Here is a 15852-nt window from a genome sequence, read left to right on the forward strand (position 1 = left end):
TGGGTGTAATCATTTACAGTTTTAATTTGAACATTTCACTTAAATTGTCATATGGTGCACTTGAGTGTGATATTGTTTTGTTACAGAAGTACATGCTTATGATTTTGTAATAAAAAGGGACGCTGTTTGTGCCAGATCCTGTACTTAGACTCGACTGAGTCTCAGCCCTGAGGATCTCAACAGGAATGTATTTGGCCTGAGGCAAGTGCAAGATCAACAGAAAAGTAAGCTGGAAAAAAGGCCAGAGTGAAGCAATTTCCTCTGGAGTCATACACAAACAAAAATATCTAAAAGTGAGAGAGGCCAACTCTTTCCACCCACTCCATGTTTTAAAAAATGCAATTTAGCCCTGGCTGGTGTGGCTCAGTGGATTGAGTGCCTGCAAGCCAGGGGGTCACTGGTTCGATTCCTAGTCAGGACACAAGCCCAGGTTCCAGGCCAGGTCCCCTGTTGGGGGCATAAAAATAAATACTGGAATTTACTCTGAGGAAATTGCACCCAACTCCCCTAGCAAAACTCGTATAAAACCTCAAGATCCTCCACTATAACTTGGAGGAGGTTACTTGAGTGTAAACAGCCAAAGCCAGCCCCAGTTTAAAGCAGAAATCTTCTAACGTGATACGAAATTGTTGCTTCAAATCCTTTTTGACAATCACAGTTCCCCCATTTCTAAAATGGTGACGTCCAGAGGGAAGGCCAAAACTTGATTTAATAGTAAACCACAACTTAAATCTTTGCCATCATTTGTCAAGCATGTTAGTAAACTGTTTAGGACTTAAATTCAATTATCTACAAATGACAGAAAGAAGATATAAGAAAAAAAGTCTTCAAATTTCTATTTTGTTTTTCCACGTAAGAGGGAAGAAAGGCTAAAACAAAACAAGCTTGTAAGATGTTCAGTTTTGCATTTCTGCATATTGGAAATAACAATATTTTAACATGCTCCTGAACAGAAAAGGGTGAATAAAATGCTTATGCATCCTCTGAATTGTCTCTATATCTATTTTTCTCTAGATTTACATCAACACCAAAATAGGAATTACTATTTTGTCAGAGATTGGCCGCTTGAAAGAAAAAAAGATAACTTACCTGAAATGAATCCAGATAAAAGGTAGTTAACAATCATGGAGAAATTATAATTTGGTATTCATTTATCTTATAATATCTATAGTGATCAAGAAGCATGGTAGCAAATTTCAGTAGGAAAGGCTCAGGAGATGTATGAAGAAGCACTGTATTTATCTTTAGGCATTAGAATTGCAGCCTAGTCTTGGCTGGTGTGGCTCAGTGGATTGAGTGCTGGCCTGTGGACCAAAAGGTCTCCAGTTCAATTCCCAATCAGGGCACATGCCTGGGTTGCCAGCCAGGTGCCCAGTTGGGGGCGTATGAGAAGCAACCAAGAGGCAACCAACCCATGTTTCTCTTCCTCTCTTTCTCCCTCCTTTCCTCTCTCTCTAAAAATAAATAAAGTATTTTTTTTAAAGAAGTGCAGCCCTGCCTGGTGTGGCTCAGTGGATTGAGCGTGGGCTTGTGAACCAAAGGGGTCAGGGTACAATGCCTGGGTTGGGGGCCAGGTCCCCAGTAGGGAGTGTGTGAGAGGCAACCACACACTGATATTTCTCTCCCTCTCTTTCTCTCTCCTTTCCCCTCTCTAAAAGTAAATTAATAAAATCCTTTAACATTTTTAAAAATTAAAATTCAAAAAGGAGTGCAGCCTAAAGAAAGATACTTAGGCTTCAGAAGACAACACACAAAGTAGACTATGCACATGCACCTCCAGGAAAAGTTATCTCCAGTAGCTACACGTGGGGACACCTTATGAAAATGATATTTTTCATATTAGAATAAGATCATATGACCACGTTTTAACTGAAGTACTTTTAAACATGTTCTAATTTGATGAAAGTTGTACTCTATTTTAATCATTGGAGTTTGCTAAATTAGGTCATCTATGACATTTACCAGGAGGGGAAAATTGAGAAGAACAAAGAAGATACGCATTCCAAGACTTCACAGATTTTGAGAGAAAAGGGCTTTCTGCAGAGACATTTCATGTCTTCTTTGGCTAAATCTCAATCACTTAAAAAAGTAAGTTCACATTTTTCCGTTTCACATTTTTTTTTACATTTAAAAAGTGTTCTTGCTTCATTGTCTATATCTCTAGGATCCTTTTTAATCCATGAGAATACCGAATGGATACTCCAGTTCTTTAAATCGGAAGAGACAGAGCAGCCGACCAAAGGATACTACACCTGGACTGTAACAGCCACGCACCGATCTTCCTCTTCCTGACGTTCAACCGAGATGTGGCTGCTTTACCCAAGAGAAACCATTCCCAGGCTACTGTGTATATTAAACAGAGAAAGGATGTTTATTTCTGCTACAAACAGAGTAACTCTCTCCTTGGATATAATGTATATGTCCTGTGTGAGGATTCCTTTGAGCATATGGGGCTCTTTTTATGAGTCCACATTTGACCAGCTATCATTATGGTCACAAAACACAGAGCTAAAACTGCCCACTAGTGGTTGTTAAAAATAAATTTCCTATTTCATTTCAATAAATACACAGGTGCACCAATAAGAACCAAAAATATCCCCAACTTAAAGGGACCGTGGTCATGCGTAGGCCACCTGACTCTGATGTGAGCCTTCTTTCTCTTGGTTCTCAGCTATCCACTTATTTGGCCGTTTGCTCAGCTAGGAGACCCCTTTTCTTCCAAATGATAAATGTCATCTGATCTCAATTTCCTTTTAGCAGAAAAATGGAGGAAACTTGAAACTGACATCACCCAGAGCGTCTGAGAGGCCTCAGGGTTCTCATCATAACCCACTCTAGCAGAAAATACCTCCCTGGTGAATGCGCTGAGGTGTTGCCCCGCATTTGCCAAGATCTGAAATCCTTCAGCGGTATGTTTGCACATTGCACATGCCCTAACTTCTGGGCAGTAGTGAACAATACAATTATGGAGCAGTTCCTTTCTAGTTAAAAGTAATGGAACATGGCATTCCTCATTCTTCTCACTCTGTTTTCTTGGTCCCATTCACCAGCCTCCCGACCTTTTCTGCTAACACCGTCCTCCCTTGGCCAGAGTGTGGGGGGCCTCGTGAGTCCTGAGCGCCAACGCCACTACCACAGTCAGAGATATGCACCGAAGCCATCACCATTTGTCTGCTTCTTTCTGTTATAAAATGTTTCAAAACGTATAAGCCAAAATTTGACCATTTCTTCCATCAAATACTTTGTCTGAGACGTGTTTTATGGTCTTTAATCCTAGTAAAAGAGCTATATCACAATTTCCCATGTATGTCTGGTTTATGAGCCATATATTAGAATTTAGAAAATAGTCTATGGAAAAAAATACTCTGTGGCCATTGGTTTGGAAAATGTTCTCGCCTCAGTCTTTCTGCAGAGCGCCAGATTCACATTTCTCACATGTCTGGACAGCACCTGGATCCCCCATAAGCACCACAAACTTCTCAGAAGCCAGCTTTCTCCTCCCTTTGCCTACCAAGTTCTTGGTTCTCTGCCTCGCCTTCCTTTAGGAAGGCTAACACCATCCCACCAATCAATGAGGTTTTAAAACTGAGGAGTCTTCTTGGACTCCTCTCATTCCCTCATCCATCAAACCTGAACTTGGCCTCTGAGGCAGACTGCCTTCCTTGGATCCAGGCTCTCCCACTTAGCTATGTGACCCTGGGCATGTTCCTCGCTTCTCTGTGCCTCAGTTTTCTCGCCTGTAAGACGAACATGATAATAGCACTCCTCCCCCCTCCTCCTAAGGTCCTGCACAGGCCCCATAAGAGGACTAGGCCGTGGGCTGGAAATCGCATCCCTGCCTTCCTTTCGATTTCCCGTGCCACCACTACAGGCAGTGTGGAGTCATAACGCACAGAGGACGTGGACCTGTTTTTAGATACCTGTGAAAACGGAGATGATGCTACCTCGCATAATAGTTATGAATAGTAAATGTTAACATTTACACCCTAGTTGATGTGGCTCAGTGAAGATTGAACGCCAGCCTGCAAACTGAAAGGCTGCTGGTTCAATTCCAGGCCAGGGCACGTGCCTGGGTAGCGGGTTTGGTCCGTCGGTCCAGGAGTGTAGGAGAGGCGACTGATCTGGTCAATGTTTCTCCCCATCTCTCCCTTCCCCTGTCTCTAAAAATGAATAAATAATATATATTTTTTTTAATGTTAACATTTCCCAAGGCCTAGAGCAGTACTGGCACAGCTGAATTGTTTTTCCTTCTCTTTTTTAAATGGTTGGATTTTGAGCTTTGCTTCTAATATTGCAGTTACCACTCCCAGGGATGTGCCCTCTCCAAAAATGATCATCATTCCTTCTGTGCCGTCAAGCAGATGGATGACATCGTTGGACAGGGCAGCACCAAAGGAATGCGTGCAAATAATCTCAAATATATTCACACTTCTGGAAGGATACCTGCTAGGGAATGCATGAGCGGGAGATTACTTTTTCTATGTACGTAAGTTTTATCATGTCGATGCATAACATTGATCAACATTAAAATGTTTAACTTGTAAATGAAGTGAATGCCACATCCTCCTGGCTGTAGCCGCCTCAGGCCCCATCATGCAGCCACCTCTAGGCCGCAGCCGCCTCTAGGCCGCGCCACCCCAGCCCCTCCGTTGCCAAGGTAAACACGCGGGCAGGAGGTGGTGACTAGCACAGGGACCCGCGGGTGCCTAGCAACCAGGGCGCTTAACAGAGGAGCTGGCCAGAGGAGGCGGAAGGCCGAGCTGGGAAGGAGGTGAGAGGCCAGGGGAGCAAGTAATTTAAACCAAAGACAATTACCCTGCGGATGGAGGGGTGGGGTTCGCTTGGGAACTAAACGGACCCCAGTGCTCCTCCTCCAACAGGGGCGGGGAGTCGGTCGGGGAGGGAGTAGGACGAGCAGATGGGGAGGGGGGCCAACACACGCCCCAACCCCCGGAAAAAACCCCCTTTGCCTATCCATATCCCGGGCAAAACTAGCCTGTCCTCTCCAGATGGAGAGAAGGGCTCTTCTCTTAGAACCCCCGCAGGTCCTGACCGAAGCCGGGATGGAGAATGAAGAGAAAGCTCCACAAGACTTGGTTGATGAAAGCAGGGGTGGAAACTGGATTAAGGGCTATTTTTCCTGTTAAGCCCCACCCACCACCAGCCCCACTAAGCTCTTGGCTCCACGCACACACTCTGCTCCAGGACCTGCAGGGTCCAGGAGTTAGTGTTTGTGGATGGGTGGGTGGGAGGAAACTTAGTGAATGCCTCATACAAAATTGAGCAAATCGAGGGCTGTTCCCAAACAGGCTTCCTGCAGCAAGGGGCTTGGAGCAGAGTGGACAGCAGCGGGTCCTTTGGACGCGGCTTTTGACCTAGAAAAGGATCTCCTGAACAGTCCCCCGCAGCCTTGTCTTCCCTCTGCAGCAGAGGTGGTGTCTTGGAACAGGCCTAGGGGCGCAGCACCATGGCCACGCTGAGCCTCAAGCCCAGCCAACGTTTCCGGCTGCCGGACTGGCACGCCAATGCACAACTGTTGTCCACCAACGCTGAGCTGAAGCGAGATGCGTCACACCAGATCCGCCAGGAGGCCCGGGTCCTCCGTAATGACACCAACAATCAGGTTGGGAGCGGGGGGCTCCAGTGGGCAAAGGGATAGTCCCTAAACCCGAACACCCTCTTTATCTGGCTCTGTCTCTTCCAGACCATTTGGGATGAACACGACAATAGGACCCGACTGGCAGAGAGGGTTGACACAGTCAACCGATGGAAGGAGATGCTGGACAAGTGTCTGACGGATTTAGATGCAGAGATCGACGCGCTGACACAGGCAGGGAGCTGGAGCAGGGGGTGCCAGCAGGAAACCCTGCGGCAAGGCCCCCCTCCTTCCCCACTTCGAGGTCTGGGAACCCATGATGGGGTGTTTAGTGTCATGTCCATCTGAGCCACTCGCTGGCCCCTGTTAACGTGGGAATGAGAGCTCCCCCCAGTGAATGGCCCACCAAGCTCCTCCTGTGCCTTCATGTTTCCAGATGAAAGAATCAGCGGAGCAAAACCTGCAGGCCAAGAACCTGCCTCTGGATGTGGCGATCGAGTGCCTGACCCTGCGGGATAGTCGGCGTGACATTGACGTGGTGAAGGACCCTGTGGAGGAAGAGCTGCACAAGGAGGTGGAGGTCATTGATGCCACCAAGAAGGCCTTGCAACAGAAGATTAGCCAGAGTTTTGAGAAGCTCTGGTAAGGAAGAGATGGGTCATTCTCATGTGCACCTGCACCTGATGGCTGAGTGTCTTAAATGTGTAATATGTGTACTGTGGGTGATGAGCTGCTGGCTCTCAGGCTGCCTTCTGTCCCTGCTGTGTCCACAGCAGAAGCCACTAACTGATTGTAACACTTTTTCCACGGCCTAGATATGCTCTCAGAATACTTCTCCCCACCCTGCTTAGGGAGCCATTGTGAATTGATGGGAAACATGAGAGATGAAGCCCATTTGCCACCACCTCTGACTGAATACCCTATTGTGAGTGTGTATGTGTGAGCCTTTGTGAGTGTAACTGATACGTGTGCCCCTGTGGTTGTGTGCAAGCACGTGGGTGTCATAATTTCATCTGTGAGGAGCTCATCCAGCTTTGTGATCTTCGTCCCAGCTGCAGCAACAGCTCCATTCTCACTTCAGCCTCCCCATCCCTCGGGGGCACTGCAATACAACGGGGGGAGGGGGGCTGAGTCCTGGGGCTTCGAAGGATCTCGAGCTAGTCTGCTCCTTCTCCAGCCTCCTGCAGGAAGTCCGACAGCAGCTCAACTCCGACCACCGGGGCAAAGTGGAGACATTGGACATAGACAGAGGTTGCCTCTCTCTCAACCTCAAGTCCCCAAACATCTCTCTGAAGATTAATCCCACCCGTGTTCCCGATGGGTAAGAAGTGTTTTAATCAGTCTCTCCCGCCCCCAACCCCACAGTGGCCCTAGGCTTATGACCTTCGGTATTTCCTGCCACCTGCAGCTCCTCCACGCTTCAACAGTGGGATGAGTTCAGTCGGTTCAACAAGACCCGGGCAGAGGCTGAGATGAAAGAAGCCACGGAGCTGAGGGAGGCCATCGCCCTCACTATTGCTGAGGTAGCTGACCACTCCCCTGACCCTGCTCCTCTGTGGCTAACGGGTGGCCCGAGTGTGCACTCATGCCTTTCCCTTTTGTTCCCTGTTGCCATGTGGCCTCCCAACCCTTCACTTGAGCAGCATCCTCAGATGGTCATGAGCTTATACTCTCTCTTGCCTGGCCCACTTCCTGTCCTTCAGACCAACAATGAACTTGAAGCCCAGAGGGTTACAACAGAATTCGCATTCAGGAAGCGGCTGCGGGAGATGGAGAAAGCGTACAGTGAGCTCAAGTGGCAAGAGAAGAATGTGAGCCCTCTCTGTTGGGTCCCCCGGGGCTTGGACCTCCCACTGTGGGATGAAGAGCCCAGTGCCCATCCGGGAAGCCCTGGGTGCACCATGGTGGGTTCGACCAGTGGACAGCGGTCACTCTGTTCCCTGCAGACCTTGGAGGAGATTGCTGAGCTACAGAAGGACATCCAGCACCTGGAGGAGGACCTGCGCAGGAAGTTACTGAACCTGAAGCTGTGCCATACCCGGCTGGAGTCCAGAACCTACCGGCCCAATGTGGAACTCTGCCGGGACCAGGTGTGAGGGCACCCCAGTTGGGCACTGCCCACCTGCTGAAGTTTTCTCAGGATCACTACCCCCTACCACGTAACTCTGGTGGAGCAGGGGTGCTGGCAGAAAGCAGCACCCATGCCCTTGGGCTGAAGGGTAGTATGGCTGACCTGGGACTCCCAACCCTCATCTCTGCCTCCAGGCACAGTATGGCCTCACTGATGAGGTTCACCAGTTAGAGGCAACCATCGCTGCCCTAAAGCAGAAGCTGGCACAAGCACAGTAGGTTTGTGGGAGTGGGCAGGAAGGGCAGGGAGACATTTGCTGCCTGCTGGCTTTCCTGCTGCCTTCCTTCACCTTGCAGCCTCATGCAGGGCTGGTGAGTTGTTAATGCCTCCTCCCCCAGGGACGCTCTGGATGCCCTGTACAAGCACCTGGCCCGGCTGCAGGCTGACATCGCCTGCAAGGCCAACTCCATGCTGTTGGACACCAAGTGCATGGACATTCGTCGGAAGCTGACTGTGCCTGCTGAGAAGTTTACGCCTGAGGTGGACACCTTCACCCGCACCACAAACCGTACCATGAGTCCACTCAAAAGCTGCCAGCTGGAGCTGGCCTAGGCTTGGGGGCTGAGGTGGGAGAGGAAGGTTAGGTGGGAGGGAATGGAAGAGAAAGGAATTTGGAGAAAATGAATCTAATAAATGTTGGGTTTCTCAGTCTAGAAGGTTTTCTGCTACCCTTGCATGTAGCCAGCAGAGAGTAAACGGACATCCTGTGAATGGAGGAGCAAAAGTGGTGACCATCATCCACCAAGCCCCAAGTTCCAAATCCAATCCCTTGTTCCTCTTTAGGGAGCCCTTCTGTGGCCTAGGCCTGCACTCCCTGGGCTCTAGCAGGATAACTTCTAATCAGCTCTGCCCTAGCTGAACCCTTGCCAGACCTTTTAAGGCCTAGGGAAGGCCCAGAGAAGGCTAGAATCACAGTGGGATTTGGGGATGTGGGCCCAGACCTGCGTGGGGGCCAAAGAGAGGGGCTGCTGTGGGAGGGCTGGGGTAGTAAGGCAGAGTGAGGCTTCAGAAAGGCAGGACCCAGAGGGCAGTGGCCTGAAGGGTCAAGGCTGCTGCGGCCCGATACCGATAGTCCCTTCTGGGACCCTTTAGTGGCCCTCCTGCCAGGTGTGACACCGGTTACAGATGGAGAAAAATGAGGGGCAAAAGCAAAGGCCTGATGGAATTCAACCAGCATTGCAGGACTGGTTCTGGTCTCAAGCACGCAGACCTGCGCCTCCAGGCCGCTGGGTGGCGCTGTGGGCCTGGGGCACGAGGGGATGAGGTGAAGCGCTCCTTGGGGCACGAGCTAGCCGCACCGGAAGTGGTGTCGGGTCTTCGCGGATGGCGGCGGTGGTGGCGGCGGCAGCGATGACGGCAGCGGGCTGCGGAGGGGCTGGGGCAGCCCGCTCCCTTTCTCGTTTCCGAGGCTGCTTGGCCGGCGCGCTGCTCGGGGACTGCGTAGGCTCCTTCTACGAGGCGCACGACACCGTCAACCTGACGTCAGTCCTGCATCACGTCCAGAGCCTGGAGCCGGACCCAGGCTCGCCTGGGAGCGCGCGGACAGGTGGGCGGGACAGAGCAGGCTAGTGGGCGTGAGGGCGGAGGCTGCTACCTCGGAGGACTTGGGGTGTGAGCGCGGCGGGGAAAGGCACCTGTTAGGAAATCAGACTCCTAGGGCAGCTAGGGCTAGATCTGGGGGCTGGCCGGCCTGCAGGGCACCCTTGAGCTCAGCGTGGCGAATCCGAGCACCATCTTCCCAAGAACCTTTCCCAACTCCGGGCGTGGCAACACCATCCTTCCTGTTGTACAAGCCAGAAACCTGGGCGTCTTTCTCCTAAATTGCGCCTAGTTCACTATATAACATCCTACCGATTTTACCACACTTAACCCAGGCGTCTGGAATCGATGCGCCTCGAGTCCATTCTCCACACAGCAGGGAGTGCAGGGCTCAAAACAGATCTTATGGCGGCCTCCCCCACATGAAAGTATGCAGTGATTTTCCATTATCCTTAAGACAGAGCCAAATTCCTTTGCGTGTCATACCAGGCCGGCCCTTCCTCCGTGGCCGGTTTCATTTTACATTGACCCGTACTCGCTGTCTGTGGCTCAGCTCCTCTCACATCATGCGTCCTCTAGCCCAGGCCTGTCCTGTGCCTGTGTTGTCCCTTGCCTATAAAGCCCCACCCCCCGCTTCTCCCTCCCGTTGCGCAATCTACTCCTCACCGGGATCACAGCTAAGTATCCCGACCGAGGCCAAGCAGTGGATGATTCTTGCAGAGCATGTAGGATAGCAAGGAATAGGGGCTGAACCCTGGAGGAGGGAAAGGAGCTAGAGAAGAAAACAGTTTGACAGGAGAGGAAGCAGGCGGCGTGTCTGTCAACAAAACCCGAGCACATTTCAAGGTGAAAACGCTGGTCCCTGGTGTGATACAGAGAGGTTAAGAAGAGGGTATTTTGGGTTTAGAAAAGCATTTTCACTAGAAGATTGAAGTCTGGAAGTCAGATTTCAGTGGGTTTAGGAGGAAATGGAAAAACAGAGTGTGGTTTAGCATGAAGGGAAGGAGAGAAGGCATGAGCTGGGATTGAGATGAAGACAAGACGCAGGGACAGTTTTTAATTTCATTTTGGTTTGATGTTAAGATGAGGGTAAAACAAGTTTTAGGTTAAGAGGTGTTTTAGGACCCTTTGGGTGCAAGTGGCAAAAAAACAAACTCAAAATGGCCTAAGCAGAAAGAACACATTGACGGAACTGAAAAGTCTAGAGGTGGGGCTGGCTTCAAGCGAGGCTGAATCCAGGGCCTCGAGCCCCCTCCGCAGACTTAGTTCCTCTCCTTGTTCAGATCTGCGTTCTTCTTAGTGGGCTTCACTCCCTTTGGCAGACCCTTCATGGTAGCCCCCAGCAGCTCCCAGCTCAGTAGCTCCCTCAGAGGAAGAATTTCTCTGTGCAGTAGTCCCCATAAAAAGTCCCCAGGAGCCTTAGGTTTAGGTCACCTGTCCCTCCCCGAACAAGGGAATGGGTGTGCTCTCTGATCAGGCTAGAGGTGGCTTTAGCTCCATGCACTAATCATGTAGACTGAGAATGGGAGAGAAGTGGTTCCCTGGGGAAAAGCAGGGTGCAGGGCCTGAATGAAAGAGTGGGTGCTGCTCCACCACATAGGGAGATGGATACTGAGGAAACAGGAGAGGGGGCAAAGGAAGGACCAGCCCCCCAAGAACTGGGCTGGGGGGTGGATCGGAGGAGGGATGTCCTCCCTCTAGGGGAGACTGGAGAGTACAGCTGTAGATAAGAGGGCTGTTGGCCTCTGGTCCTGGTGAAGGAGGTGGTGGGGCCTCCTGACAGTAAAAGGGGAGGGGAAAGTGGGGTTGGGGCTTGGCATACACAGAGAGAGGGGGGCATAGCAGATGTGAGGACGGGAAATGGGGCTTGCTAGAGTGTACTTTGTTTTTTGTAATCAGCTCTTGAAATAGAATCCAGTCCCCGTCCCTAGCCCTTTTATGGCCTGTTTTTGTCACCACATAAGCAGTGGTGTTGTGTTGGAAGTGCCAGAGAGGTCCTCCTGGGCACCCAGAGGAAGGATTGGGGACAGGAGGAGGGATGGGAGCAGCCCCAGCTGGAAGGACTTGACCCAGGCTCCAAGACTGGTCCCGGGGATGTGGGAGTGGGGTCGGAATGAGTGAAGAGGGGAGAGCTTTGAATGCCGAGGCAGTGAATGCGGGCCTCGTCCTGAAGGCAACAGGTAGCCGTCTGGAGCAGGAGAGTGAGATAAGGAAGAGGACATGTTACTCCCAGGAAGGTTTTTCTGGCTGCACATACGGGCTGGTAGGAGGGTAGGGAAGGCACAGAAGGTTTGAGAGGCCCACAGCAGGTCGTATTAAGGCTGGAGCTGCCTCAATGGCAGCCAGAGGGGGTGGAAGGTTTTCCTTCAGAAATCAGCAGGATATGGTCACTGACTTAGAACAAAGAATTACTGAAAACCCCGAGGCCTGGAGCCCAGGAAATTGGGTGGGAGTGAGTAGCTGACTTACGGCATCCTAGAAGTGGAGTGTAAAAGGAATGAGCAGGAGGCCCAAGCTGCCACCCTTGAGCCCTGCAACTCCTCTCCCCCAACCACCTCTCAACCCTGTCCCTGCAGAGACTTTGTACTACACAGATGACACAGCCATGTCCAGGGCCCTGGTGCAGTCCCTGCTGTCCAAGGAGGCTTTCGACGAAGTGGACATGGCTCACAGGTGAGGGGGATGGTCCTGGGATGAGGCAAACCAGGTGGGCAGAGTTATTGCACCCCTTGGCCCGAGCAGTGGTGTCGTATATGCTGGAACCCCACCTCAGCAGGAAGCGGCTTCCAGAGCCACTGCAGCTTCCCAGGCTAGAAAGGACAGCACCACTGGAACAGGCCCCCTGGGCCCCGGGGCTTCCTGGTTTCCCAGAGCAGCCAGGTTTCTTCTCTCCCTGCACTGACAGGCATCTTTGAAACCCTTATCCTCTCTCCCTTCCATCCCCTAGATTTGCTCAGGAGTATAGAAAAGAACCCGACAGGGGTTATGGTGCCGGAGTAATCACCGTCTTCAAGAAGCTCCTGAGCCCCAAGTGCCGAGACGTCTATGAGCCTGCTCGGGCCCAGTTTAACGGGAAAGGCTCCTATGGCAACGGGGGTGCCATGCGGGTGGCTGGCATCTCCCTGGCCTATAGCAGCATCCAGGATGTGCAGAAGGTAGTCTGGGCAGGCTGGCTTCTGGGCTGTCCCCTCCCTGCCCCCCCCTCCTCTGAGTTCTGTGACAGCAGGTCTTAGTCTCCACTGCCTTTGCCCTAGTTTGCCCGGCTCTCGGCCCAGCTGACACACGCCTCCTCCCTCGGTTACAACGGTGCCATCCTGCAGGCCCTGGCCGTGCACCTGGCCTTGCAGGGGGAGTTGTCCACTGAGCACTTCCTCCAGCAACTCCTGGGCCACATGGAAGAGCTGGAGAGTGATGCCCAGTCTGTCTCAGATGCCAAGGAGTGAGTATATGGGATGGAGATGGCTGGAGGTGTGTTTGTGAATGCGTATGCGTGTGGGGTGGACTCCTCTGGTGTTGTCACAGCTGAGACCTTCCTTTAACTGCAGACTCTAGGGAGGGGTGCGAGGAGTCCTTCACCTTGGCTGTGCTTCAAGCAAGGTTCGGGGTCCCAGACGACAAAACGAGCAGCTCACCCCCAGCCCTCATCCACTTTTGTTAGGACATCTGGGCCTGGGTGTCAGCCTGGCCACGTCCCCACCTCGCCCTCCCACACAGCCCTCGCACACAGCCCTCCCTGGCCTGCCTTCAGCCTCCCTGCAATCTTGTCCCCACCTCACAGGTTGGGCATGGAGGAGCGTCCGTACTCCAGCCGCCTGAAGAAGATCGGAGAGCTTCTGGAACAGGACTCGGTGACCAGAGAGGAAGTGGTGTCTGAGCTAGGTGGGCAGTCCCCCTACACCTGTCATCCTTCAGGGTCAGGCTTGGCCTCAGGGGTACGAGGGGAGCCAGGAGTCATACCTGCCATCGTTTTTACCTGGGGCTGGTGTGACACAGAGCCAGCTCTGTAGGGTCCGTGGCAGGTTTTGAGTGAGCGTAGCCCCTTCTTGCTCTGGGGCTACGGCACCTTCATCGGCCTCACAATGAATATCCCCAGGCATTTCTGGCCACCAGTTCTCACAGCTGATGGTGATAACCCGTGTTTATATAGCACTTTTACTGTACTCTGGGCACTATGCAGAATGCTTTGTATCTGTTTGATATAAACCGGCCCTGTGAGAGTTCCTAATCCAATCCACTCTACACAAGGAGTCAAACCCAAGATACAGGAATCTTAGTCATTAGGGAATTTTCCCAGCACCCAGCCAGTAGGTGGGGGAGCCAGGGTCTCAACCCAGGTGGTCTAGCGATAGAGCAGGGGCGTCAAACTCATTTCCACCGGGGGCCACATCAGCCTTGTGGTTGCCTTTAAAGGGCTGAAGATAATTTCAACTCCTTAACTGTTAAGGAATAGTTACATTTCTGCAGTCCTAAAATACATTCGGCCCTCTGAAGGCAACTGTGAGGCTGATGTGGCCCCCAGTGGAAACGAGTTCGACACCTCTGCTGTAGAGCCTGTGATCTCAGTCACAGCTCAACCTGAAGCTGAGATTGTTGGCTTGTGTCAAGTGGCAGGAAGCCTAGGGACCTGTGGGGGAGTGGAGTCAAGTTCCTGTAATCTGGTGTCCCCACAGGCAATGGCATTGCTGCCTTTGAATCTGTGCCCACTGCCATCTACTGCTTCCTGCGCTGCATGGAGCCCGACCCCGAGATCCCCTCTACTTTCAATAGCCTCCAAAGGACTCTCATCTATTCCATCTCACTTGGTGGGGACACAGACACCATTGCCACCATGGCTGGGGCCATTGCTGGCGCCTACTATGGGATAGAACAGGTGCCAGAGAGCTGGCAGCAAAGCTGTGAGGGCTATGAAGAGACAGACATCCTGGCCCAGAGCCTGCACCGAGTCTTCCAGAAGAGTCCGTGAGGGCCGCAGTTGCTGGGGCTCCGCCACGTCCAGCGGGACCAACCTCAGCTCAGGTGGGAAACCCTGAGCCTCATCGGACTTTGCTCCCTGCCTCAGCCTTCCGGCCACGTGGGCGGACTACACTCCCAGGGCTGGGGTCTCTTTGGGGGAGGTCGTTGGAACAGTGGGTGAGGGACTGGTGCCGCCCTGGTGCTGGGTTTCTGGCTTGCTGCAGAGCCTCGGGCACCCCTGGCTCCTCAGTTGGACAGGAGGAACCAGGGCAGGTTTTATTGGAGGCTACCTGTGGCGTTTTCCTTTATTATCTAGGACATGGAACTGGGGAGGTGGAAATGGTCTGCAGCAGTATCACTTCTCGGTGGGATTTAGCCAGTTTGCCCGAAAGCCTGTCTTTGACTGGGCAGGGCCCCAGTGGCAGGTTTCTCTGGACGGAAGAGACGGACACTTGAACCTAGCCAATCTCCATACACGTCTGGCCCTTGGCTGTCGCGGGGCTTAACAGCTTCCAGCAGGAGTCACAGCAATAAACCGTTTTTGGTAAATCCCAGTACAGCTCCCTCTGTTTCTCCTCTGCCCCGAGTGGATTCTCCCCGCCCTTGACCCTCTGCGCTTAGCTCCTCTCTGTCTGGACTGCACTCTCCTAGGAGCTAGGATTCCAGGGTGAGAGCTGCTGGGTTTCTGAGGCAGCTCCCTCCGGTTCTGGCAGGCGGCTGCGTCATTCTGCGAGGAAGGGCCGAGTAGGCATGATCTGATACCTTTTCCTGTCAAGGCATGATCTGATCACGCAAAGCGACCCAGGCAGGGGGCGGGGACCAAGACAGGTTTTCTTGCTCTCAGAACCTGACTTCATGTGTTGCTCTGCAGGTAGGGCCCAGGCCCTGGCAGACCAGAAATGGGAGCCCTGGGGGAGGAGGCAGAGGGTGCCTTCTGTCCCCAGACTACCAGCCTTCGGTTGGGGAAGCACATCATCCTGGGTGCCCTGGGAGGACTGAAAGCTGCCTCGTTCTGCATCTTGGGCCCTAGTCAAAGGCCTCAGTCTGTTAGGAAATTCTGTACACCGTCCATTTCAAAGATAGGAAAACTGAAAGGGGGGAAACACCTCCATCAAATAGGGACAGTCTCTGAGCATCCGTCCAGCCCTAGGGGAGAGAAGCGTGCCTTCTGCAGCTAGCCTGAGGTCTCAGGACTGCTAAGCAGGTCTGCTTTCCACTGAGACAGGGTTCTGCCAGCCTGGGGCAAACCACAGGACTTGACAGGGCATGGGGTTGGTCTCGGACATGTCACCCCGATTTCCAGAGCTAGGGACAGATAGCTGCCGAGCGTGGCAAGATGTGGGGCAGGTGCTTTCTGCCCAGGACAGCTCCAGCAGCCCAGCTGTAAGCACTGGGCCTGGCACTCGCCCCATCCACAAGAGCAAAGACTCCTGATTTCATTCATAATTTGTATCAGATGTTGAAACTTGGCCCTTGGGGTCCTGAGCTAGTTGTCATGCTCCACTACCCATGAGAGCTTGCAGGAATGTTCCAGGGAAGCTTGATCCTTTGGTTTCTTCGAGCGCTTCAGGGCACACACTCGGTGCAGAGCCTCGGCAGCTGAAGAGCACTGCACGTTCCTGATGTGGTGACA

General features: G+C 52.3%; 2 protein-coding genes across 3 annotated transcripts; both read left to right on the forward strand.

The window, feature by feature from the left end:
- Positions 1-5122: 5122 nt before the first annotated feature.
- Positions 5123-8279, forward strand: TEKT2 (tektin 2). Its single transcript, XM_045859542.1, has 9 exons — positions 5123-5623; positions 5705-5830; positions 6033-6238; positions 6774-6917; positions 7005-7119; positions 7300-7407; positions 7543-7686; positions 7862-7941; positions 8066-8279. Exons 1-9 carry the CDS (start codon positions 5468-5470, stop codon positions 8277-8279), a joined length of 1293 nt encoding a protein of 430 aa, XP_045715498.1. The 5' UTR covers positions 5123-5467.
- Positions 8280-9016: 737 nt separating this feature from the next.
- ADPRS (ADP-ribosylserine hydrolase) lies at positions 9017-14773 on the forward strand. Of its 2 annotated transcripts, XR_006787967.1 has the most exons (7): positions 9017-9273; positions 11843-11939; positions 12214-12421; positions 12521-12705; positions 13045-13145; positions 13937-14282; positions 14536-14773. XR_006787967.1 is itself a non-coding variant. In XM_045859079.1 (6 exons), exons 1-6 carry the CDS (start codon positions 9051-9053, stop codon positions 14227-14229), a joined length of 1107 nt encoding a protein of 368 aa, XP_045715035.1. In that variant the 5' UTR covers positions 9017-9050; the 3' UTR covers positions 14230-14773. The 2 variants fall into 2 exon arrangements, 1 of the variants encoding a protein (XP_045715035.1); XM_045859079.1 differs by having other exon boundaries at positions 13937-14773.
- Positions 14774-15852: the final 1079 nt, after the last annotated feature.

This window comes from Phyllostomus hastatus, unplaced genomic scaffold, assembly GCF_019186645.2.
Source record: "Phyllostomus hastatus isolate PE091 unplaced genomic scaffold, TTU_PhHast_1.1 phas_scaffold_182, whole genome shotgun sequence".
Classification (NCBI taxonomy): Eukaryota; Metazoa; Chordata; class Mammalia; order Chiroptera; family Phyllostomidae; genus Phyllostomus; species Phyllostomus hastatus.